Genomic DNA, 27,248 nt, shown 5'->3' with positions numbered 1-27,248 from the left:
CTCTCACGGCTTCCAGGAAATTACCACTGGGTCAGCTGAATTAACTTTCTCTCTGCTGTTTTTCCATTCTCTCTTTGATTGTCTTCCCTCTATCATCTCGCACAGTTGTTTCCCATCTGCCCTGGCTTTCCTGTTGTGCATCTGGTCAAGGAATAGTGATGCAAATGGTGGAAAGGTGATGCAAACCCTGTGTTTTTCTAGCGTTTGTTTTTGTGTTTCATCTCCATCCTGCTTTAGCTTTACTAAACTCCCACTCTCTCTTGAGTTTATCCTCTGTTCTCTTTTATTTCCTTACCTGAGAATTTCACTCTTCTCCTTCTCTCTTCTAAGTGAATGCTCTGCTTCCTCCTTCACAGAAGCTGCTGCTGCCAGTCTGCCAAGAAAGAGAAAGAGGAGAGTATAAAATAAGGGTGAGCAATATTAACTCATTAGAGAACCTAAGCAGAACATAATGCCACTGTCCTCCCATGGGGTAAAATGAGCTCATAGATGATGCAACTTTAATGACTGAGGGGATGATTGAAATTGAATGAAATGAAAATTTAAAACCATCATTATAATCTCAGAGTTAACTGATATAAAGATGGGTCTCTCATCTTTCTGGTTTTAGATAATCCATAATAAATTCTTTTTTTAATATGACTATAGAGTCCGCAAAGCATGTAGGCAACGATTTAGGCAAAGTTTATCATTTACCATGGTCTACTGCACAGAACCAGTGCACTTATTGGCAGTAATGAACCTTTAAGCTAATTTTATGACCAACAATAACCTACAGACATGATGTTAAAGTTTATGACATGCTCCTAACTACTTGGAAATAACACAAGTGTGGGGATTGGAATGAATCAACACATGTTTTCAGTTTGACAGATTCCAGACAGGAGCAATCGAATCTGACAGACAGATTTCAGCGCAGTCAAACAAGGCACATAAACAGTGAGATTATGTGACCTGGGCACTCAGAAAACAGAGACACACATCCTGTTCTTTCCTTAAACAGCCCAAATAAGCAGTGACAGCGAGACAGAGACAGGGATAAACATCATGAGCACTAAGTTTTACACAAGGTAGGCTAGACAGCCTAAAACCAGACAGGTAATAACCATGGTCAACAAAGTTTAAAAACATACGTGTGGTAAAAGCCATTTGAAAACCTTATGGATGAAACTATATGTGAAATAAGCAGCAAGATTCTCTTTCAATATAGGCCACTGCAACATTTTTACAGAACAATGGAAGCTAACCTCATTTTACTCTTATCCAAAGTTAAAAGTAAGCTGGTACACTCAGCTGACATTACATTAGGTACACCTAGCTAAAACTAACCAGTGCAGAGAAACAGTCCTGCAGTCAATCCTCCCTTCATGAAGGTGTGTTGATAAACTGTATGCGTGTTCTGTACTTCAAGCTGTTGTTGAACTGAACTGAATTAGCCTAGCCTCATAAATGGGGTGAACAAAACCACAGACAATGACATCTGACAGTATAATGCAATACAACAGGACTTTACATCTTCCAAAATGACCATGGGCGTAGACAGCATTTCATGTAATGCTTTGGCATCTTGCTAACTCCTCTTAATGTTTTTGGGAATTTACCTGGCACCATAATCCAAATTCTGCTACTTTAGTAACCACAAAACACTTTATATGGTATAGAGAAACTCAGCTAGTATATACACACATAGTGTAACCATTTACTGTTACACGAAAAAAAAAAAAAATTGGGACACATCATACACATTTGTAGAGCTGCCCTTTTTTGGGATCTGAGCTCATTCGCTGTGAGAAAATGCTAAATCTCATCATTAGTAAATGGGTGGGATTTCAAAGGACAGTGATAATCATCTATTGACATATTTGCAAAATATGATCATGCTGTGCTAATTACATTATCATGTGTAAATTATAAATTTATAAGTTATTATCATTTAAAGGACTATAATGTACCCACAATATGATGAGCTATTTAGTATGGTTTTATTTGTTTGTTGAGAATTGTTTTGTGTGTTTTAGTCATTTTTGTGCACCATATTGTGTAACATATTTACTTTCCTTTTATTTACAATTCTCTCTGTCGGTGTTGTATAATCTGTCAGTGTGAGGTGAGAATGGTTTAACTAAAGATGAGTTGAGATGAGATAAATGTTATTAATCCCCAAAGGGAAAATTCAGGTAGTCTTGTAGCAAAGTAACAAGTACTAAGTAGTAAAAGTAGTCAGCAATAGCCTAGTTCATGTTGGTTAGTCATCTGCCATTGGCTAAGTTGATGGCAGTGGCGCTGAAGGATCTCCTGTGATTGTTTCTAGTAATCCTGTGTGCGTGTGAGGCCATGTTTAAACCCACATGCATGTTTACAAGTTAACAAGTTTGTGTGGCTTAGCTGATGTGTATGTGTCCTTGTCCCTCTTTGTATGTGTACGAGAGTGACTGAGTTAGACACGACCGTGAGCAGTTTAGCCTGTCTGTTTGTATTTTTGCTGCTTTCTGGAGTCAGACTGAGCCTGTGATCCTGTGTGCGTGTGAAATGGGCATACATGTGTGTGCGTGCCTTTGCTTTTCAAGTGATGGCAGTCCAGACTCCCACTGTTCACCCATCTGTCCCCACCAGTCCCAAAGCGAGATCAGAAAGAACACTGCCCTGAGAGGGCTTTTTGTGTTTGTGTGAATGTGTGTGTGTGCATTTTGTATACCAATCCATGAGCTTTGTGTGTGTGAGCTTTAGCTGCTGTTCCCAGGGCAGAAGCTGTCAGTGGAATAACTAGGTGGCACAGTGCGTGCCAGATTAGAGTACCCCTTACCAGTAGCCCAAATCAACTGCCTCATCAGGACATGTCATACACACTTATGCACACTCAGGACACACCACACACCCACACATGCACAATCATGCACATGCATCAACAACACTAATCCGCAGTGTTATCGTGACCTACCAAAGTCAAATGTTTTCTTTTTTTGGATCTGTATGTGTTAAAGAGTATACAAGCTTTGTGCTCCCTCAGATTTCAGGAAGACAAAGCCAAACTTCACATCCCCTAGGCATCTTACTTTCAGACCCACATTGTGTACAAAATATTCATCTCTGTTTTCTTAGTTTTACTTTTCTAGAGGCACAATCACAGAAGGTGCAGTGTTTGCTGGGAATCAATTACCAATGGTTCCCTTAAAAAAGAAAAAGCAGCCAGAACAAATCTAGTGTAATTCCTTTTTCAGCCACTAGAGACCATTTCTTAGTGTGTGTGCATGTGCGTACGCTGGCATTTTCTGTCATTAGAAGTGCCATAAAAGCTTTCCCATATCAAAGTATCATCTATTCACCTACTGTGTGTGCGCATGTGTGAGTTAAAAGACTGTTTTGATCACCACCATGGAAGGACATTCAAAACCAAAAAAATCATCCAAAAAGGAGCACAAACGGAACCTACCACACCTACAAAGAGAGGCACATTAACACAGAGGGATGGGCATTTTTTCAAATGTTTCTAAAATTAGGCTAAAATAAACATTTTTGGCTTGTCAAAGGCTGACTAAATGTTCCAATAAACATTTTAGACAGTTTAATTAAATCAATGCCACAACTATTAATCATAACACCTACTGAAAATGTGATGTGTGTGTGTGTGTGTGTGTGTGTGTAGTGTGACACGTTTCTGTATGTATTTTGTTTTAAAATTATCTGGTAACCATGTCAGGCATACCAAAACAATGACTGTGATCATCAAAACAGCATACAAAGCACAGTATCAGCACAAACAATGACACTGTATTTTGGCTAAATGAAATAACTTAAAGGATATGAAAATACATTTGTCCTGCAGCTTGTCAATTTTAATTCAAATTCAGAAAAGCAATCCATCTTTGTTTTATTTGTATGTGTGGGTTGCTATGATACTGCGCCACCATGGTATTGTTGATTATCAAATAAACGTTGTCATTTGTCTCCATTTCTCCTGGAGTATTTTATGGTAAATTACTTAATCTTACATTCATTTCCTGGAGACTTACCCTAACACTAACACTAACCCTATACTTCAACCATTTCATCAGAGATTTACATGGTAGAGACCAGCATCTGGAAGGAATGTCAAACCACCACAATGTAAGTGTGTATTCGGCGCCCACAATGTGAGCGATACCAAGCAAACACACAAACCATTGTTGTTCTTGTTTATTGTGTTGTCATGAGCCCCACAGAAGTGCTGAGCCAACATTAGGCTGGATAGAGGTCATCTACTACTAGGGAGAGATCTCTTCAAACACAACAAAAAATACACACAACACAGGCATTGTAGTGTGTGTGTGTGTGTGTGTCAGCCCGTCTGTTTGATGTGGTAATATGAACTTGAAGGTGGATCTGTGATAATACCTCACATCATGCTGGCATTAAAGGTTGTTTGACTCTGTACATTGTAGACTTGCCATATTACACATACACATAACAGTACACACACGCACACACACACAAGCAGAGAGGGCGACAGAGTGTATTTGTATTTGATTTGTGTATTGTTTTTGCCGTTGCCTGTGGAAACCAGAAATTGAAATACAACCACATGAATACATAACTAATTTGGCGTGAAGCACTTCCTTGCAACAAATCGGTGTCTTTCTATTTGTCATTCATCATTTGTCTTTCCTTCACTCCTGCTCTCCCACCTGCAAGTTGCCTTATCGCTGCTACAATCCAGCCCCAGGTGTGTGTGTGTATTAGTGTGTGTGTGCATTCACACATTTTTTATGATTCATTCTTCATAACTGCCAAATCTAATTTTTGTTATTGTGCACAAGAGTGATTATCTTATCCATTGCAGGTGTATACAAGTGTGTGCAGGCACACATCATGGTCAGACAAATACACACGCACACGCACGCACGCACGCACGTACGCACACACACACACACACACACACACACACACACACACACACACACACACACACACACACACACACACACACACACACACACACACACACACACACACACACAGTGAGATACAGACATAAACTGACTCACACCCAGACACACAGTTTGGATCAAGACTGAAGCCAACCAGCCAAGGGGAAGCAGGCAGTTCATGTTAAATTCCCAGACACTTTTCTCAACATTATAAGCATGCGCACAAGTTGCAAGATATGTTTAAACCTGTTTTTAGTTAGATGAGCTCTGTCTGTCTATACCTGTTTATCAGTTTCTTTTACAGAAAGATAGATTTTAATTATTACCTCCTCACAATCCTCATGCCTGTTTTCTATGTCTTCACAATTCCTCTTACTCATTCAAATGGGGGATGTAACTTCATTTAACAGAGCGCTGTAGCTGGATGTATGATGCTGCATTATAGAGAAAAACATTTGTGTCTGGTTCAAGTTTTCATTGGCCAATCATGCATTTGTGGTAGATTACTTCAGAATATGAATGCAGTATTTATGCTGTTTACCTCATGACTGACCAAGCCTCCAGGAACGGCGCTCGGCTTTGAAGCCATTTTGAAGCAGTGGCCAATTCGAGTTACTACAACTGCTGCATTTATCAAATGACAGACAGTGGCCCAAAAAGCATTTTAGCCATAAAACAGTGTTAATGTCAGTAAGAGGTATTTGTTGACAACATATTTTTAACAGCAAAAATAAGAAATAAAAATCATCATTTCAAAACAACTGACAAAATGTTTTACATTTTTTGAATACAAATAAAAACTAAAAGAGCTAAACTAAATGACAACATGAAAGACAGATGAATCAACATTAAGTAATGAACATTTAATGGAAACGGTAGCTCCTGCAATAAAAGTTTCATTTGCTGCCTAAAATCTCTCTTGTTTAGAAGCTAATAAACTGCTTGACAAGTTATAGGCCTATGGACAATAACATAATGTTTCTTACAATCAGTAACATCCTGTCTGTCATCTGACATTGGTGCTTCTTGGAATAACTGGACTTATGAAGTAAATGCATCTGCAATCCACTGAGAATTAGACAAATGGACTCATATAGTGCATTTCTACACACTAAATACACTCAGCGCATTTATAGTATTCTTCCATTCACCGTTCACAGACACACTCACATTGATGGTGCCATACAATCATTTACAGACTCACACATTGATGGCACAGGCTGAGGTTCAGTGTATTGCTGAAGGACACTTCAACATTCAGACTAGAGAAACCACCACATTAGAAGATGGAAAAACAAGCAAAATGTAGCAGCACATTAACATTTCTAGTAACATTTAATGCTCTGGGCGACGATGTCACATTTCAATTTGATATTCTTTGTATTGCTCTGCAGAGCAGAGTGACACTGTGTTACAACACCTATAATTATGTACCAAAGGTAAAACAGCAGCTGCCACAATACCTTTCTAAAATCTGTATTACAAACCCGTGTGCTGTGTTTTGGCATCTAAAAAGCTTCGAACACAGGACTGGATTGTCTCACCGGTACATGAAGCAACACATCCCTGCTAACTCAGCCTCTCGTGTTTTTTAATGCAGAGAAAATGCATCAAGCCCTTTTTTTGCCAGTTTTAACATTAACCCATGTAATTTACACCTCGACTGCCTATGAATTGTTTATGACCTAAGAAATGTAGAGGTTCAATAATACTGTTAATACATTTACTATTCAGACAGGCCAAGACAGTTTATTCTGATTGATGAACTTTCAGTCAAAATTATTATTAGGATGTTGACATGAATGGCATTTAAAAATCATGAAAAAAGTCAATAAGTTGACATAAACATAGCAGGTCTCTTTCTCCTTCACCCTCCCACTTTCTTTCAGATCAAAATATCTTCAGCTCATCTGTTTGAACTTGTTCAGCAGGTGACATTTTAAAATCAGGTTTAATTACACGCAGCACATTACTTCCCTTTTCATCTTGCTGTGCTCGCTCATACACGCACACACTCTAAAACACTCCCGTCATTAACACACTGTCTGACAGGTGACATTTTAATCAGGTTTGGATTGCATGGCAAGTGTATTGTTATCAAGCTGCTAATCAGGCTGACACCCACACACCCACACCACAACCACTCATCCAACAGCTACAGTAAGTCACATGTAAGAAAGCCAAGATACTGAATGTGCATAGTAGAAGAGGAAAACTCAGTCTGGATGTGGTTATAGTTGTGGGGGGAGTCTTCAATATGAGGGTGTTTTATAAAACTGCTGATGAAAAAACTGGTTCAAAGCACTTTTTGACATATATAGCAGCCTGTGCCTGCTGCCTGTTTCTAGTCCTTTATGGTAAATTACTTAATCTCTAGCAAAAGATATATTAAGTGTTTCTGAAAGGAAGGGGAGGGACATTGATATAACTCACATAAAAACTCGTCACACTCTTCCTGAGCAGCCAGTCATTTGAAGCATGCTCATTGAGTTCTACTCCATATAATCTGTTTACCTTTCTCTCTCCCTCTGTTGCCTTTTAATTTGTTCATTAGCACCTGTGTGAGTGATGGTGTACAATTGCAGAAAAGTGCTGGCAAATTGCTGGTTTATGTGTTTAGGGGTTAGAGAGAGAGAGAGGGAGAGAAGAAAGAGGAGCTTGAAAGAGAGCAAGTGTCTAAAAAGAAAATTAGCCAGTAAATTAGTGATAAAGAAAACTGAACTGACAATATTTAATTTAGATGAGAAACAGAAATGAGGTGAGTGGTGGCTGACAGTAAGTGACAGTGAGTGTTAAAAATAATGGAAAAGAACTAAAACAAAAACCAATGAAAAAGAAAAAAGAAAGAGAAGAGAGGCAGCAGAGAGAATCCGCTGCTGTCCGCCCATACTGGCCTCTCACACATCAGTGTGCTGTGCATCATTATCTCTGTCTGATCTCTGACCTCTGGACCCCTCCCCTTGGCCCCAAAGCTCCAGAGCACAACTGTGCACAGTATGTGTTTGTGTGTTTGCGTGTGTTTTTGACTCAATTAAGTGTATGAGAGAGATAATCAGCTTACATTAGACCATGGAGTGAATTGGCTCTGCCAGTGTACCATACTCTTAACAACACACAAACAAGCTGAACCCCAGCTAACCATATGAGCGTACCGACTGTGGCCAACCCATACAGTACACAGACACTGTTGAATTAAAGCAAAACATGTACTATGAAGCACCATGCTGGATATTTAGGCACAGTTTTGACACCTATTCAATATAATTTCTTGCCACACTTATGCACAAAATCCTCACATATTTATGGGTGTTTTTGAGTTGGCTTCTACAATTTCTAACTTCTAGTATTCACAGTTCTCCGATTTTCTGTTTGCATGCACTAACACTAACCTCCCCTGTCATCTCTGCCATGCCCTTACCTTCAACTAACTGCCCTCAGATTTTCTAGCCATTCATATCCTTTTATATTAATAAGCTTCCTTCCAGAATTAATGCCTATAATATAATATTTATTAGAAAAATCCACATTTGGTGTACTCTTACATTTCCATGAATAGTTACCATCAACCCCCAGAGAGCATGCCTGAGCCTGTTGCATTAAGCTGAGATACAATACAGCGCATGTGTAGGCGGGGAGAGAAATAGCAACAAATGGTGACAGTAATTAAGAAAAAGGGGCTGAGCTGCATCCATCATTTAAAATAGATCTCTCATGCCTCAGTTACATTCTGATCTATTAAGGCTGTTTAATGTGGCAGATGTTTCTGTGTGACTGTTCAGTGTCAGCTACCAAAATGCCAAAAATGATAATGACAGATGAATATACATATAATTATACATCTAGGTGTATGTCTGACACAACAGCTACGGATATTTGTCTGAGTGTGTATGTGTGTTTTTAAGTTAACAGCATGACTCACAGGATAATTGCCCACAGGAAACCTGGCATTAGTGATCATTTCACACCAGGGACGGGAAGCACAAACACATATAAGCCTCACCCCTCTTCCAGCTGTTGAAGGTATTTTCTCTGCTTGTCTATATTTTTATTGGCCTTTTGAAGTGCGTCACTCAGAACTTTCTCTCTCTCCTCAATCCTCCTCTCCAGCTCTTCTCTCTGCTTCCTCAGATGCTTTGCCTCCAAGTCTTCCAGCTGTCGTCTAAGTTGTCTCTCTTTTTCTTCACTGATTTTCTGACACTGCTCTTCCACCTCTCTCCTCTTCCTCTCAGTTTTTTCATCAAACTCCTCTCTTAAAGTTCTCTCCATCTCTCTAGTCTTCTCTTCCATCTCATCTCTTAACTCCATCTCTTTTTCTGATGCAATTTGTTGCATCTGAAGTGCCTTCTCCCACTCCAGCCTGCCCAGCTCCAATGCTTCTCGCTGGGTCTTCTCTCTCTGGGCGGTCTCTCTCAGTTCCTGTAGCTCAGCCTCTTGCTGAGCCAGTTGGATGTTTAGCTGGTGGAACTCATTGAAAATGAGGTAGCTTACACCACAGTAACAACACACTGTCTCACTGCGCTCCATCTGAGGGGAAAATACAAAAAAAAAAAAAAAGGTTGAAAATTATATTAATAATGATATTTACCATATTTATCTGTATTCACCAAGGGTCTGAGAGTAATGAAATTTCGACTCCCTGTATGTGCGCTACATGTGGCAGAACTGACAATAAAGTAGACTTTAACTTACCAAATGTCTGAAAGTGTTAAACATTTTGGCAAGTAGTTTGCATAATCACGTCTTTAGAAATGACTGAAATTTAAAGCCCCAGAAAATGTTGTTTTCTGATTAGCAAAAATACACACAAGTCACCAGATTCTCATTTAGTTTAATTCAGATTTTGATTCACCTTGATATCACTTTTTCCAATTAAGCACCAGTCACTTTAAACCCCCTCATTTCAAACCAAGAAGTGAGAGACAGATAAAAACAAAAATACAAAAATTTTGTGATCATGTAGGAAACCATTTCTCATAGTTAAAGGATGAATAAAATTTGTTTTTGGAGCTGTTAAGAAAAATGGAAGGGTAAAAAAGTTAAGTTTTAAAAAGGTGTAATGTAGCATAAAATAAAATAAACATCTTTTTTATGTCAGCAGTTCAAAGAAGAGGAACACACACTCTAATCCCTTCTTTAGTTTTACCACCGTCCGTCAGAAAAAACACATCCTTCTCTTTCTCTGTGCATGTCAGAGTGTTCTCTCTGAACTGTTATCATTTCTTTTATACACATAAGGCAAGCTTTCATCTTCGTGATGATATGTAGCAGTGAGGCAGCTGATATCTGGTTGATATGCTGACAGCTCTTGTGTCAAAAAGCTCTAAATACACATGATGCAAACATGGTGAAATAAATAAAGCTGGCATTCTTGGCAAGACAATAGGGAACAGAATCATTTACTTACTTCTGTCAAGTTACAGAGGTTATAGAGGTTAACTTGTTTGAGGAGTGACAGGACCCAGTGCCAGGAGTGACATAAAATTTGATGGGCACATTTTTGCTTGTATGACCCTTTCCTTCAGTTCTACATTTAGACCACACTTTCACCCACAGCTTCATGCACTGATGTTGAGTTTCAATAAAGGGAAAAAGGTAAAGGCCACACAGAAAAAGGTAGAGGCCACCCTCAAACGCACCAATCATTCCCTTCACAACATCCTGATGGGCCAGAGAAGCAGCTGCAGTGAACAATTCACTTCGCTGCTCGGCAGGACAGAATGACATAGGAGATCCATCATCCCCACTGTCATCAGACTATACAGCACCTTAGCCATTGGCAGATGACTAATTAACATGAACTGGACTGTTTCTGACTAATTTTATGTACCACTCATTACTTTCACTGAAAGACTACCCAAATTACCCTTTGGGGATTAATGAAGTGTATTTTACATTATATGGGGTTGTTGAAAGAACTCATCCTGTTTGACTAATCCCTTTGCTGCATTTAGAGATGAAAGAATGACAGAATGACACAAACCTATGCACAATTCATTAGCCTTACATTCAAATGAAATGTAACCACAAAACTATATTATGATATTGAAATACAAGATCATTTATATTAAGAGAATAATAACAACTAACATTTATCTATACTCAGTTCATTCCTTCTCCTTTGCTATGAATTACAGCTACAAACAAGTTAAACTAAGGACTAAGAGCCTAGATGTGAAAAGAAGAAAGATAATCAAATTGATTTTGGTAAATGATAACTCCCAGTTATCAACTTCTCCTCTCGTTTCCTTCCTTTTCATGAAAAAGAGAGCAGTGAGAAACCCGAAAGAATGACAGGGCTGTAGACAAGACAGACAAAACACAGCATTACTTGAAAGTGCTGTTGACTTGACAAATGATTGACAGCTGATGCTTTATAACAGATAAAGCTTTTCTCTCTCTCTCTCTCTCTCTCTCGCTCCCACTGTCTATCAGAAACATCTCACTGTCTCTATGTTCCCATCTATCACATCACAGTGCCTTCTTCCTCTGCGTTAGCATCTTGTCTATCCATGTCAAGTCGAGGTGCAGATTATGTCTGCTTCACGTCTTCAGGACAACAGGACTGTGTCTTCAAGCAGCCATGACATGGAGAAAGACAGATAGAATAATATTTTGCAGAAGAATGATATACGACAGCAGATAGTGAAGACTAAGTAGTTCTGTTAGTAGTTAGTTCTGATGTAAACAAATAAGAAAAACATTCTGCTATTCTGTGATGCTTTAGGCTACCAAGCTACATTGTACATATATCTTGGCTTCTCACTGTTCCCTATGTATTTGGATGCTTGTATAACAAAGCAAAGGTGTACTCCTATTGGTCACACTATAAGCTGTGTCAGACATTTGCCCTGATGAACATCTACCCATACATCCACCTATACAAAGTGTATTTGTATAGGTGGAGAAAAAGCTCCACAGCACGACCATGTATGACACTGTGTTGCTACAGAATACACTCTGGAGAATATGAGCTATTATCTGTTTGCCGTGTCAGTGTGTAAGAGAGATAGAAACATACAGAGAGAGCCAGAGAGAGTGCGTGCAAGTGTGAGCAATATTTAGGACTGGGGCTCAAGGGGTTTTAGTGTTTACTGTGCAGATGTCCTTGCGGTTCCTGCAGGCATAGATACAGCAAAAACTACTGTGTGTTTGTGCTGTAAATGACTTTTTGTGAGTGGGGGTTGTAGTTTGTCCAGAATTCCTTATGCATGTAAATGTGTGTGTTTGCATGTGTAGAGTGGGAGGGTGGTGGTGGTGGTGGAGGAGCTCTTTATGGGAGTGATGTAGTCTTGAAGACAGCCAATAACGGGCAATACACAACATCAAAGTGACCTGAGCTTGACACACAAGCACAAAGACAAGCTTTCTCACGCTCACAACCAAGCACAAATGCAGTCAAAAGAACACACAAGGGCAGATGAAGGCAACAGAGTACAGACAGCAAACTTACACAGTCACACTCACACCCTTAACACACACACGTACACACACCCTGAGGGCACAATGTCTGTGCCACCAGTGAGTTGTGTGCTCCCGTGACTGAGTTTGGCCCCGCAGGGAGACCCCTTGCCCTGGGCCCTGACGCGTTCACTTAGCACTCAAACCACAAAACTAACCCCGCCACATACTGGCAAACCCCCACCTCTCACACACACAATAGCTGAGAGGAGGAGGTGAGAAAAAGAAGCGAATGAGGGAGGCGTCCTTTAAATGCTTTGCACCCGCAGCCAGTTGTCTCTCCTTCACACCAAACATCTTTGTCTTCTCATGCACCCACCACTTCAATGGCTCCCCTTGTTTCTCTTATATCATGCTTTCTGTCCCTTGACTGGCTCCATTAGCATGCTGAAATCTAGCCAAAAGATCTTTAAAATATTTAATTTCAAGGCATGTGAAGCTCTCTATTATTCCATTATATAGAGAATTAAATATTATTACTTATTATAGAACAATAGCTTATACATAATGTGACTATGCAAAACATCTATAATGCTTTAAGGTGCACCAGTGATGCATTAGCTATTGTGTATGCCTGTGTCTCAAACATCTTACTGTAAGTGAACCTCCAGTACAGGTAGTGATCTGTGTGTGTGTGTGCCTGTGTTTTTTGACATAGACCAACTCCACAGTCCATGTTATTAGCACGATGTTTCCATGCTTCATCAATTAAACATGGGGTTATTACCTTTCGCCTTATGTGAACCATTTAGGAACGGGTGGGGCCGACACGGTGAGGGCACTCTGTGGGTGGTTGGTGAGAAACATAATTAATGTATGTGATGCTTTTTAAACTCCCTGTCTGTGTGTGTTTCTGTGTGCAAATGTCTGCACTCGTCTCATGTACTGAGACAAGGCACAAGAAAAATCAAATTTTCCTAGTTTGACAACTCTTCTGCTACAATCACTCCACCTCTCCTTTCCTTTTTAATCATTACCTTATCTCCTATTTCTTTCTTGCATCCCTTTTCCTTGTCTTTGTACCCACTCTCCTTCCTCCTCTTCCTCTTCCTAAACAACTATCCGTTCACCCTCTCTCTTCCTCGACTTCCTGCTCCTCTCCCTCACCCGCCTCCTCATCTACAGCTGCGATGACCCATCTGGCTGATCAAAAAACACAAAACTGGGTCACTGTCACAAACATGGACTCTTCACATTCCACATACATAAAGGCATTAGATTCACACACACACATGCATGCACAGTATACCTCCACTGTCTGTACACATGCCCAAACGTGTTGCATGAACAAAAACTGAGCAAACAGACACTCACATTTACACACACAAACATGCACTGTGCACATCTGAATTAATTACAAATTAACCTCATGTGCACGTAGCATGAGTAGAATGCTAAAAAGCAAAAATTATCGAAAAGCTAGAGAAGCTTTTTTGGTAGCAGAGTTACTTTGTTTCTTGATATTAAATGTTGGTGACTGATGGCAAAAACAGTCTGGGAAGGCTTCTTTTTGTCCACCTTGCTTTAAATAACCCCTTTTTTTTCATTTTGTCACTACTTATCTTATTCTGAACACAGCTCTTTGTCTCTCCTACTGCAATTTTTTGGTACATGTCAGCCACAGAAGTCTGACCAAAGACAAGCAAAAACAAAAAACAAACAAAACAAAACAAAAAAAGGCCTCTTAATTGCAACTATCACATACATCGACAGTTTAGGCTTTTAATGAAGGAGAAGGTGTGCAGGCTACACTCGGCAGGCAGAGACAGATTACTGTAGGCAGCAAGCCATGACAGATCTTCACGAACAGACAGACTAAACAATTTATTTTCTCTAATCCTCAGCACTTGAAAAACCTGAATGCATTTGTGTAATTCTGGAAAATATTGAGGGTAGAAAAACTACAACCCACACAAATACAGTCACAGATATACACGGGCACGATACAACACAGATTAAAATCAGTTTAAAGATGGGGTATGAACACTTTGCCGTTTTTTTGGGTGCCGTGTGGATTAGAGAAATTAGGATTATCTTTAATCAAACTATATAAGGAATGGGTGATATACGTAAAGAGGAAAAAACATAGTCAGATAGTTTGTATGCTTTTTAAAACTATTTCTTTCCAAACTCCCTCTCTGTCTTTCAATCTAACACATATTTTCTACTTTCTCGCTTAGCTGGCACTTCAACCCACTTTTTACTGCCTCACAGACACCATAGATCACATAAGTGTTTAACAAGGGATTAAGTAGTTAAGTGACTTATACATGTTTACACCCTAATTTTCCTAAATGATCATCTTTTTATACTGTCACAGTGTGTGAGAGTGTCTGTGTATGTCTGTCCTCCAGAAAACATTGTCCAGCTGTGCTCGACTTTGCATGTTAAAACAGTTTTATTTTTTGGGGGGGAGCTTTTGTCCCTTTGTGCGTGTGAGTGCTTTAGTTTCTTTGATTTTTTTTTTCCTTGTATACGTCTGTGCTCATGCTTGTGTGTGTGATCGAGACTGCACTTCGTGACTGTGGCATTGTTGATTTTTGCAACGATAAAGACCCCCTGTGGTGCTCACTGTAGCGAGCACCAACACTGAGTTTCCACTCATCTGCCCTCCCTGGTGCACCACACATCACATGACAACAGTATGTGTGTTCATGAGCGAGTGTAGATGCGAGCATGTGTGTGAATATTTGTGCGTATAACTTCTTTGACCAGGATATGTTGTGGGTTTTTGTGTGAATTAACATTTCTATGTCTGTTTGTCTGGGTGTGTATCCGGGTGTGTGTGGAGGAGGGAATGGCAGGGGATGGAGCAGTCACAAGGGATAGAGGGAAATGCAAAAGCAGGGGCAGAGGCGTGAGAGTAGCAGAGGCGAGAAAAGGGAGGGGGCAGAGAGATCAGGGGCATACAGTACTGTACAGTGGATGAATCAAAGTGTGAGAAATGGCCAGTGTCTGGGTTATGTGTGTCTCTATAGAAAAAACAACACTGGGGTCAGTCAAATACATATATACACAGATGTGTGCATGGAGACAACAGAGGATGAAGGGCTCAACATTTACAAGAAAGTCAAGACAAAGGCAGCAGAGGAAGCAAAGTATAGTAAGGAAGGTTTTGAACCATGTGTCAAAGGGGGGATTAAGCTGGGGGTAGCAAAAAAAAAAATGGGGATGATAAAGTGAAGGTTTGGAGGTGGCTATACCATCTTGCGTTTACGTATGTGCTCTTTTCCTGCCTTCCCCATTTGCCTGGCGACCACCTCACTAGCTCCTTTTCGTGGACTCAGGCAAAGGGCAGTAAGGATCACCTATGGCTGCCTCGACCAGCACTTGGCCATGCATCACATCACATCCAAACACAGGGTGAAGCACAGCACGGTATGGCACAGCACACGCATCAACAACTAGCCTGGGGAGGGAGTAGGCAGCAAAAGGCTGGAATGTCCATTTTATTCTCTCTGTGTGTTGTGATTTTGGTTGTGTGGAATTCAACCAATCAGTCTTAATGTGAGCTGAGCTCCAGAACAGCCTGGTCACTGCATTCACTGAAGCTAAGTACATTTCTCATATTGCAAATCAGGGTCTCTGGAAATTAGCCACTGAGAGCAACACAGTAAATAACATGCTGCAGTATCAGCTCTACACCTATAGTTGAGTACAAGTATCCGGGAGCTAGTTGCACCGCATGTTGGCAACCTCAAACTTAGTCTAGCTTAAGTGTTTCCAAGCTGAAAACACACTGGGAACATTACTAAGACATCATTACACACAAGGTAGCCTCGTACAGACATTAATCCTTGCTAGATATTAACACCCAGTAACACCTACATCTTATGCCAATAAGCATTTGATAAGATAGCATTATCACATATTTTCCACTCACACATACAGGTACATACTGTAATACTGCACTTAAGGGTTGACTTACATTTACAAAATCATTTAGCCCCTACTAATAATTTTTTGCAAATATGTTACAGCTTGTGGTAATACAGTGACTGTTTACAGCCACATTTGTAAAAATGTTGGATGCTATGTAAATAAAAACTGACTAGTTGTTTTGAAAACTCCTTTAACTCTATATTCATTTGATAAGACATAACATTCATAATAGATTTTATATATTTTGGTTTATATAAGCTTATTATGAATTTGAGGCCATAAATATGAGAGGGCCAACAAAAGCCTGAAAAATTATGTAATGCTAAAATAAATAAATAAAAATTCAACTGATGGAAGTTCAACTCTATCAAGAAGAAAAAAAACAACATATAAATGCAGCCCTGTTCTCTGGACCATTATATATTATTATTATTTATTTATTTAAGATAGACTGAGGCAAAGTGTAAAACATTCCTATTGTCCGCAAGACAAAATTTGAAATTCTTTTGAAAATCACAGACGCAGTGCTGACTCTTCAATGCCAGACATTTGAAATATTTTAATCATGAATGTTTACTTGGTAAACTCCAATACACTCTATACTAAACCATCAAAACAAGAGAAATTCATAACTGATTCAGAGCTCAGGTTTAAAACACAGACTGCACTCAGACATAAGAAGTGAAGGGAGGACAGCAGGGCAGCCAGTGGAAAAAAGCCAGAGAGAGAAGGGGGAGCATAGCCTGTTACATTAATCAGAGTTAGCAGACAACACATGCGTTTCCGTTAGCCCCACTACATCATGCATCACAACACACGGCCCAGCACGACATAGCACGGCACAGTAAGCCAAGTCAGTCCAGAGGAGGTAACACTGGTTGAACTTGTGTCTGCCCTCGTGCTGTCTATCTTTGCCCATACCTGACATACCAATACCTTCTTAATAATAGCTTATTTGCCATTTAAACCAAGTGGAATGACATTATATTTGACTATGGGACAGTCAGTGAAGTGAAGCAAAAGGCAACCTCACTTAACCTTCTTGAGCAAGCTAAAACAAGTGCCGTTGCCTGCAGTGTTTAACTCTAAGTACATTATGTAAAGAAGCTTCAGACACTTATGAATGGGTAAAAGCCATGAAGATCTAATTCAGTTTGACAAATAAAGCTGTACTTTACCAAGGGCCACCTTTTGAACAAAGCAAATTGGCAAAATGAATTAAGCAATAAATTAATTTTCTCTGCAAGAAAAAATCTTATTCTCATGCATTGATCAGGTAATAGCAGTGTTTTTTTTTTTTTCTTTGCCTTTTTGTTGGAGCGATAATGGTCGTACATACAACAATGCAAGCTATTCCAGTATTTAAAAAGTCAGATTCACAGCACTGGCTGAAAACACAAAATATTTTTGTGAATATTATGAATAATGGTCTATTGAGGCAAATAAAAATGAGGAAATTCGTCTTTTGTACGTCTATTTGAGAATCAAACCTGAGGTATTTGACATGACATTTATAAGCTAACAGAACCAAACACCAACATCAGCACAGATATGCAAGAGATTTTTACTATCATTATTTCTTTGTTTTAATGTATACTTTCAAAAACCCGTTCCAGGGTGGATAGCATGGCAACTGCTTCATAAAAGCAACTGTACCCTTCTAATGACCCCACAGATTATCAAGCAATGTTGTCACTTTGTGTTATCAGGCTCCAGACAACACCAGTGACAATAATGCACAATAATCCTCCTGCTACCTCTCGGTCATTATTGCAGATCATCATTGAACTGATGAAGCCTTCCCCTCTCGCACTTTTACTTAATCTCTATCTTTTCCCCCCCGAGTTAAGAAAACAGACTGAAAAGGGGCGGGAAAGGTGAGGACGGAACAGGAAAAATAGCCAGAGACGAGGAAGAAGGAGGAGGACAAAGAAGAGGGAGGAGGAGGAAGGGAGCAAATCTGAGATACGCTGATTAGAGAGAACAGACAACACATGTGCTACCACTTTCCAGTGACGTCCTGAAATCTTTTTGAAGAGAAGGTTGGGGGGAAAAATGAAGAGAGTGTCTGGCATGAAACTATCAATTATGTCAAGGGAGGGAAAATTGAGGAAACCAGAAAGGAAGAAAGTGAGACAGACACAGAAAGTTGTTGTTCATCGGGACATGGGGCTTTTCTCTCCTCCTCTTTTTCTCTAGAAGACTTGCTATGCTCACATTAATAATGAGTGAAATGGAAGGAGGAAGAATATCAGTAAAAGCAGCTGAGAGGATAGTCAGAACTTTGATTTCCACCTTTACACTGGATCACATAGAAAGAAATGATGAAGAATGCCAGATTTCAGCAAACAAGAAGCGGGGCGTGCTCACACAAGTTGAAATAATGTATTGCCTGGTTGCTATAAACTAACCTTAACCATCGCCATTAGTATTTATTACATCCTTGTAAAAACACTGATAACTGACTGATGTAACATCTTGTGAACAACAGGAAACATTTCAGACACTGAAGTAAAAACAAACCAAACTTTTAGTTTGTGAGAAAAAGAAGTGGTTAGATAAAAAGATGCAGATGTTTTTTAGTTTGGGTACCACTCAAACATGAAATGAAGGTGAGTGTAGCCAGTTCCCTTTTGTACCTGTTCAACATACAGAACACTGTATGGACTTTGATCACACCTATTTTACACACAAAGGCCATAAAACCCAATGTACTGTGACCAAAAAGTATATTTTTACATAAGACACAAGGTTCCCAAGGTTTCAAACTAAGATTGGATCTTGCAAAGAACACAGACACATGACATGTAGCACATATGTAGCTGAGACTGTAGTAGGAGTTGCAGCCTATAATGTAAATGCACCAGCTCAGCAATGATTTAAGGCAGAGCCAGACGGTAATGAATACATGCCATGGCGTGCAGTGTGTGTATGTGTGCAGATTTTTGGGGAGTGTGTAAACAGTCTTTTTAAGTACATGTTATGTCTGTAATCTTCTGCTGTATTGGTAGTGTGTATGTCTGAAAGGAAAAAATGTTTAATAGGAGAGGGCTTGCAAATATATTTACAACAAAGAGTCTATGTTTTTGGTCTTTCTGGTTTTACTCGTCATTGATTCACTCTGTAGAAAACAAAACCGAACATCTTTCACTTATTTCTCTCGCACACATAGTGGGATACCCCCTATTCTGCCTTTCCCTACACCATCCATCCATTATCTACATCTGTTTATTCCTATTCAGGGTCACAGGGATCTGCTGGAGCCTTCCAGCTCTCTTTGGGTGAAAGGCAGGGGTACACCCTGGACAGGTCACCAGTCATCTCCCTACACTCTCTCTAATTACCTCTGAAGTGAACATCTTGCTGTGTTACATTGTGTTACATTGTGTTACAGCGTTGTTCACAGACACACAACATTTAAGAAACTAACATCCTGTGTCCGTCTTTCTCTACTTCCTTGGTGCTTGGTTCTTTTGTCTCTTCTTCAATTCATTTTTTTACTTGGAAGTGAATGTCCTGTCCTGTTACACTTTGTGTTTGACCTCCTCTCAGGTTGTGACACTAGAAAAGTGAATAGGTAGTATCAGCATCTCATGGAGAACAAGAGGTGCTCAGCAGCTGTGTAAAAAGACTGTAGGGTACTCTGCTCTGTGCTGGACTGAAAACAACTAATGCTTCAGTCACATTTGGACTGGAACACTGTGCTAGGAAAGTGGGGAAAACGTCTAAGTTAAAATGTCACTTTGACAACTTGGAGAAATATCCTGCCAAGTAAAGCAGGAGTGAAACAGCTTTGTTTTGACTTATGGGGGTGGCAACAGACAAAGGCTTATGGCATGTTCAGACAATAGCACTGCGTCACAACATTAGCACACACAAATGGTGAAAAAAAAAAAACTTAAAAAAACCCTCAAATATCAAATTACAAGTGCAAGCACAGAATCCAGGCTAACTACATATTAGATATTTAACCTCCTGAACTTTACATGAACTTGTATGCTAAGCTATAATGTGCCTTATGCTGTTTGTACCTGTTTATTTTTTTTACTTTAACTTATCTAAGTTTATTTAGTGGTTTATACTATTTAGTGTTTATCTGTATGCACCAGGTCTGAGAGTAACGAAATTTCGATGCTCTGTATGTGCTCTACATGTGGCAGAATTGACAATAAAGCAGATTTGACTGACTTTACAAAGTACTAAAATCCTCACAGTATTATTCTGGGCAGTTTTTTTATTGTCTGGCAAATCTTAAAATTGATGGTTTCTATCAAATTGAACTTCCTGGACCATATTGCATCTTACCAGTGGTACCTGTAGCAACACACCAACGCAGTTTCTTAAAAATGCAGAACAATATGGATGCCATTATATCTGTTCAAACAAAACTGTGAAATACAGGCAGCGTATTTAATTGTGACCGTTTGTTTTCCCAGCATACCTTTGGCCAGAAGAAAGGGAGATAGTCTAGACAAGTTGCTAGACTGGAAGTCCAGCATGCCCATGCTACATTCAACCTCATAATTATAAGTTTCAATCCACCCAACCTGCAAGTCTTTCAAATTTGGGAGAACGCAAAGCAAAGCAAAGCTAAGTTATTTTAGCACGTGGTGGTGTCACACCCTGTCTTACATTATTTAATTTAATTCAGCTTCTCTCTTGAAATATATTATTGGCTGTTTTCTTATGTGCCCACACCTGTAGCTATATTTGTACTGCATCTCTTTGTGTACAGACAATGAACACACAGCCGGCATGAATGTTCATTGCGAATATGTGTGTTTCTGTGCCGGATCCTGTGGGTGGGAGCCATTGTGTGCGTGTGTTACCACAGTGTTCTCCTTCTCAGCAGCCCACCATTAAACCTTGGTGCCAGCCCTCTCCCAGCACACCAGGATTAACAGCACTTAAATGGGCCTGTTAGTACACCACCTCCTCTTAGCCTCCCACACTGACTGGTGCACATGGTGCTGCCCACAGCTTTGCGCTGCCAATGCACACTGGCTCTGTTGTTTTTTGTTCTCCGCTCGCCCCCAGCCACCTAAGCCTCCTCCAATAAATGGTGTTGAAGTGTACTCAGCAGGGGGCTAAGCCCAGAACATCCTCTATTTTACAGACCTATTGGAATCTGAGTGGATGACAGAGGGAGAGAGGGTGGGAGGGAGATATATCCTGAGAATGAACCAGATGGGCAATGAGTTCTCCCTCCCTCTCTCATTTTTGTTATTGTCTCTCTCTCTAACATTTGCTCTGTGACTGGATATCACATGCCCCTTGTGATAAATCATAAACAGAAGGACTCAAAAACGGATGCACACATATACACTGGAGAGCAATGGATGCCCACTACAGAAAGCAATAGTAGTAATAGAATGCTTTGTTTGCCAGATAACAGAATGGTTTATTTTTTTTCTCAATATTAAATTAATCATAAAAGTGGGCGTGAACAAAATAATGCTTTGTTTTTTTTCTTCTCAATATTAAATTAATTATAAAAGTGGGCGTGAACAAAATAATGCTTTGTTTTTTTCTTCTCAATATTAAATTAATTATAAAAGTGGGCGTGAACAAAATAATGCTTTGTTTTTTTCTTCTCAATATTAAATTAATTATAATTAATTATAATTATAAAAGTGTGTGTGGTCAAAATAATGGTTTGTTTTTTTTAAAGTAGGTCTGGGAGGAGTGAAGGGTGTTTCCTATGGCCCCAATAGCAGAATGGTTTGTTTTTAGATAACAGAATGGTCTGTTTTTAGATAAGAAGTGACGTGTGGGTCAAAAGGGGTGTTTCCTTGCAACTGATATTATAAACCGTTAAAATAATTTTTCCTACTCCTTTTTTAGGAGTTGTTATATGTAATTTAATGAGGTTTACTGTTGGATGTTTCAAATGTGTGAATGACAACATTTAACTTGAGATTTTTAGGGTGCTAATAATTGTCAAGGATTGTTACAACTGTTACAGTTGTGGGGTCTTCATTTGCATACGGTCTTGTTGTAATTGTGGATTGAAGTGTGGGTTTTTGGAGCGTGGGGGATTCTTCATTTTCTCAGTGAAATTATCTCTGCTTCTCTGTTGGTGATGTTGTATAAAGGATCACATAGTAAACTTCAAACTTTTGATTCTCTCTGGGCAAGTCTTTAGCCTGGTTTCCAGCACAAGCACGAATACAGCAAGCATTTGTTCAATATCTGTGCCTCTCAGTTTTCCCTCAAAAAAAAAAAAAAAAAAAAATCAATGACTTCATCAATGACTTTTTTTAATCTTTGCTAGTGGAGATGCTTAGCCAGTTGTGCTGAAGCTTCTTGATAAGTGAAGTGAACTATGCTTCCCGATCATGTATCTTAAACATTTACAGTTTGCTCTGGCATGTCCTGTATGTCTTTTAAGTCTTCAGTGGAAAATGTTATCATGGCTAGATCTCTTATTCTTATATAAACCTAGTTCTGGCTCAGAGGTACCAGCCACAGTAATCATACAGGGCAATATGTCATTAACTGTAATGTAAGATAAAGAAAAGCAGTGAATTCCCATATTTTAGAACCTAGAGGACAAAAATGTTTTTACTTTTTAAAAAAATCAATAATAGGTTATCGAAATAGCTCTAAACCTTTAAATATACCTCTATATATATATATATATATATATATATATATATATATATATATACATACATTTGTCAAAGTATTTGTATAGTGTTACTATAGGAGTTGTACACAGTTGCAAGAAAGTCACACCAAATTCACAAGTAAAGCAACAAGGCAGAGCAGGAAGGGAGTGAAGACCTGATTTTTGGGGAAATAAAATGTTTTACATGCTGAGGAAGAGCTTTACAGAGTGTTTTCACATATGCATAATTACTGGACACACAACACACCCTTAACTGACCATCACACAGCACACCCTTAACTGACCATCACACATACACACCCTTAACTGACCATCACACATACACACCCTTAACTGTCACATGCCACTTCTGACACGTGAATGAGTTAAAGCTATTACCTACAACATTTCTCATTTTTTAACAATAAATTTACTGTATTTATTTGACATACTATTTTCCATTTTCTTCAATTACAGAAAAATGTATGTAAACTTAAGCTGACTAACAGTAATTAAATATGCTGCACATTATATAAATGTTTATGTCCATAATAAACATCAAAGATTTTTCTCTGTAATTTTAAAGTAAATCTCATTAATTTCTCATTTCTGTGTAATTTTACATTTAAACCATAATTGACTATGTGGCACATTATACGGCATAATAATCTAACAATTACAACACAATATTTTTTTATTTTGTATTTGTGTATCTATATAATTTTGCATTGCATGAGATGGCTTACAGCAGTTGCCATGTTGATGACAGGTTCACCTCGACTCCATGATAACCCAAACACAGACAAACAAGGGGAGCACAGGTAGAGGTGAGGTGGGCATGTACTTGAGTATGCTGACAGGTGGAGATATTAAAATTTGTCTTACATTAGAGTGGAAAATAACCTGATGTGGTGTTAAGCAAATTGAAAATGTTTGAAAACCAATATGATCTCCAGATTTTGGACATGGATGTAAAAATGTTATTTATGCTTTCTGATTTTTTGCTTGAATCTGTTAGTCAAATCACCTTATTTAGATAGCCTAGCAAACCAAATTGAGAAACACAGAGATCCTAATGAAATCTAATTGTTCACAAATACCCTATCCACATTCAGTCAGATACAGCAAACTTACAGTATGTGTTGGCAATTATGTAATCAGATCAGAATTTGTTCTACATAGAAATTGAATGGTCAAAAAAACTGAAAAGACATTTTACTTACTGAATATATGTAATTAATTAATTAATTTTGATTACTCTTAACCTATTCATGCACTTTATCTTATCATTTTACCATTAAAACACAATTAATAATGTTTTTTTCATAAATCACAATATTTGCCAGTCATACAATAGGTGTACAGATTTAAGAATAAGTGCTCAGTGCTAATTTAACTCCTAATTGTTTGTTATATGTTGTGTCCTCATGCAATGCTATTATCACCTACTGCATTCATTTTAGCTTTAACTCCCCAACAGGTGTGTATTAATGAAAAGCTATAGTGGCCATATAAAACTGACAGATGGCCTGCAGACAACTGAAAAATGCAACACATGGCGATAAAATGACTTGCACATATCCCAGCATGTACTGGGGAAAAGCCATCACAGAGCTAACACACCACAGACTTTAAACACTATGGACAAATTAAACCAATTTGATAAAATTTGGTTGAAGAAGAACTCATTACCTACCTTTTTTATCTCATCAGGCAGTGGGTAGAGGGGTGGACAGTGAAGAACCGTCTTGATTTCCTTCTCCTCCTCCTGCTCCATCTCCATAGATCTTTCTTTGTCTCCTGGTAACAAGCACGAGCCCAGTAGAATTAGCTGCACTGGAATTGGTGTCTGTGTTTCTTTCTATTTCTTGTTCTGGAGGCATTAGTCCTGAACCTTTGATACAATTAATGAATGGTAAGTTTTACTGTCTAACTTCCAGATTCTTAAATTCAAAATCTTTCTGTTTCAACTTGCAATGTAATGGTTGACATAGCTTCCAGATGAAACGAAAAAAAACCCTGCTAATCACTCTAATCACAAATTAGAAAAACTTTTTAAAATGGTATGTAAGGGGGTAAATCTCTTAGCATGATATTCATCATTGTATGTCCACACCGATTTGCCATACACTCTATTCAATATATTATTCAATCAAAATTTTTTGTCCACCACTACAGGAAAACAAGGTTAACTTTTATGTGTGAGAATTTTCCACAAAAAATCTTCTATTAATTTTTTATGCATGAAGGTGATATTTTAACTGCATAATGTGTTTTAACATTCTCCTGCTCCTGTGGCCACTAAGGTGTAGTCAATAATGTGTCAGTGGGTGCAGGATGTTGTGTGAGGAGAATAGTGCAAGCCTAATATAGCTTCAGCCTGTCTTTCTGAGCATGCACGCTTTTAGGGCATTTATCTGTCAGCTCACCATTAGAGAGGTAAAAGCATCACGCCAACTCAACACTTGACCTCCGATAAAATACCTCTGGCTGAGATAGGTCACTAGTATCAGATGGTCCCCTGTGCATTGCTATATGCCAGACATTAAATACCCCAGCATACCATTAGCAGGGAAAGCAGAGTAAGAGAACACACAGCAAAACAAAGAGCACAACTAAACTAGGATTTGACCACAAGCAAAATGAACACAGACAGAAATCGAACTATATACAATCTAAGAACTCATTCTCGCACACACCAGTGCAGGAACATATGCCCTGCTCAGTCAAAGAGAAAGCTTCATGCTCCCTAATAACCTGCTGGCCCCCTACTGTCTCTAGGTGGTGCATTTAAAACACAGCAGAGATCGTCCATCACTGGCTCACACAACACAGATAAATTAGTAATGCCTTTTGACCATATTAAGCTGGCCTATCCTTTTAGATAGGCACATATGTAAAAGGCTGATTTTGCATGACAGCCCCTCCCCTGTGACATTTGGTGTGTTTTAACCCTGAGTGAACTATTAATCAGTCTAATGTGAGAGAGGCAAGCTGTTCATAATCTATTCTGCATGGACGCATGCCTGAGTCCTGAGAGAAAACACACACAAACATACAAACTCACGAGGGCGCAAAGTTTGGCACAAGCACAGACACAGGCACTGAGAGGCAAAAGGCATAGCTAGAAAAGGAAGGACCCAAGATGAAGATGAAGATGAAGATGAAGATGACACACCTCATCCTGACAGAAGATGAAATTATTTGATTTTATTTATCCACAAAGACAAATGTTCAGCAGCAGAACAATTTTTGTATTGGTAGAAACAACTGGCCCTCCTATAATGGGCAGAAGATAGTTAGTTCACTCTCACATTTAAAAATCTGTTTGCATGACTGAAAAGTTCCAAACAATACAGTTCTGTGGCTTATGTACACACGTACACACACACTCACACACACACACACACACACACACACACACACACACACACACACACACACACACACACACGGAGCGGGCGAGAGAGATCATATTAAGACAGCCACCCTGTAAATGAGCTTATTTGCAATGTGTGTAGTGATAGATAACTAGTTTTTATGAACAGACGATAATCTCAAAAATTTAGCCAACATTAGCGTTAGCTTCACTCTGTAAACAAATCAGTGCACTCTCACACCCAACCATCATTTATCACTGCAGTTTTTTTTTAAACTTCTGTTGACTTGTAAGCAGAAGAAAATTTTACCTACCCATTGTCATCAGTCTCGTTCGGTATGAAGGCGAAAATAATAAAATCCTTTCATTTTAACGAATTTAACGACACTTTTCCCAGCATAACCAATACTTTGTCTATTGCTATGGTTACGACGTAGAATTGTGACGTAGACACGCAGCGCAGAACGTCCAATGAGCAGCCTTAGCAAGCACCGGATGTTTCTTTCCTATCAAAATAAAAGTATACCTTATATGCTTAAATGTGGGATTGTTTTCACTGGTTGAATATAACAAAGTTAATTTTCTCGAGTATTGTCCTTAAGTAATATTTAAATGTAATTTACCTATACCTTCTTCAACTTCAATATATTTTAGAAAGAAATGTTGTACGTTTTATTTCATTACATTGACTTAATACAGGCATCCAGTTACTTATTATTTTGGAGAATAAAATTTCAACCTATTAAAGATTAGATTACTGAATTGCTGATCATGAAGCAAGACAACAGTACAACTTAACAGGATATAACATAACCTATCTGATTTTTTCCCCACTAAAATATTCCGTCATTACTAAAAATCTTGTATTATAAATAAAATTATTATTAATAAAATAACACTGACAAAGGTTTATCTCCTGTTAATGAGTACTTATACTTGAGTACCTCTACTATTATTAGTTGTGTACTTTTCCATTAGGCAAGGCAGGACATTTTTTCTTGTAACGGAACGGACC

General features: G+C 38.8%; 1 protein-coding gene across 1 annotated transcript; it reads right to left on the bottom strand.

Annotated features, from left to right (window-relative positions):
* Positions 1–291: 291 nt before the first annotated feature.
* LOC113134102 (trichohyalin-like) lies at positions 292–26,666 on the bottom strand. The gene is made up of 4 exons (XM_026313341.1): positions 26,548–26,666; positions 24,551–24,654; positions 8,905–9,428; positions 292–373 (listed from the first exon to the last, which is right to left on the bottom strand). Exons 1-4 carry the CDS (start codon positions 26,555–26,557, stop codon positions 292–294), a joined length of 720 nt encoding a protein of 239 aa, XP_026169126.1. The 5' UTR covers positions 26,558–26,666.
* Positions 26,667–27,248: the final 582 nt, after the last annotated feature.

Source organism: Mastacembelus armatus, chromosome 13 (assembly GCF_900324485.2).
Source record: "Mastacembelus armatus chromosome 13, fMasArm1.2, whole genome shotgun sequence".
NCBI lineage: Eukaryota > Metazoa > Chordata > Actinopteri > Synbranchiformes > Mastacembelidae > Mastacembelus > Mastacembelus armatus.
This window is presented reverse-complemented; position numbering and strand designations above follow the sequence as displayed.

What these genes read in the sequence shown, in the direction of transcription:
- LOC113134102 (XM_026313341.1), bottom strand. An exon ending in TGCCTGATGAGATAAAAAAG is followed by an intron (nt 9,429 to 24,550) that starts GTAGGTAATGAG and finishes TTTTCCCCTCAG; the next exon opens with ATGGAGCGCAGTGAGACAGT. An exon ending in CTTCAACAGCTGGAAGAGGG is followed by an intron (nt 374 to 8,904) that starts GTGAGGCTTATA and finishes CTTTCTTGGCAG; the next exon opens with ACTGGCAGCAGCAGCTTCTG.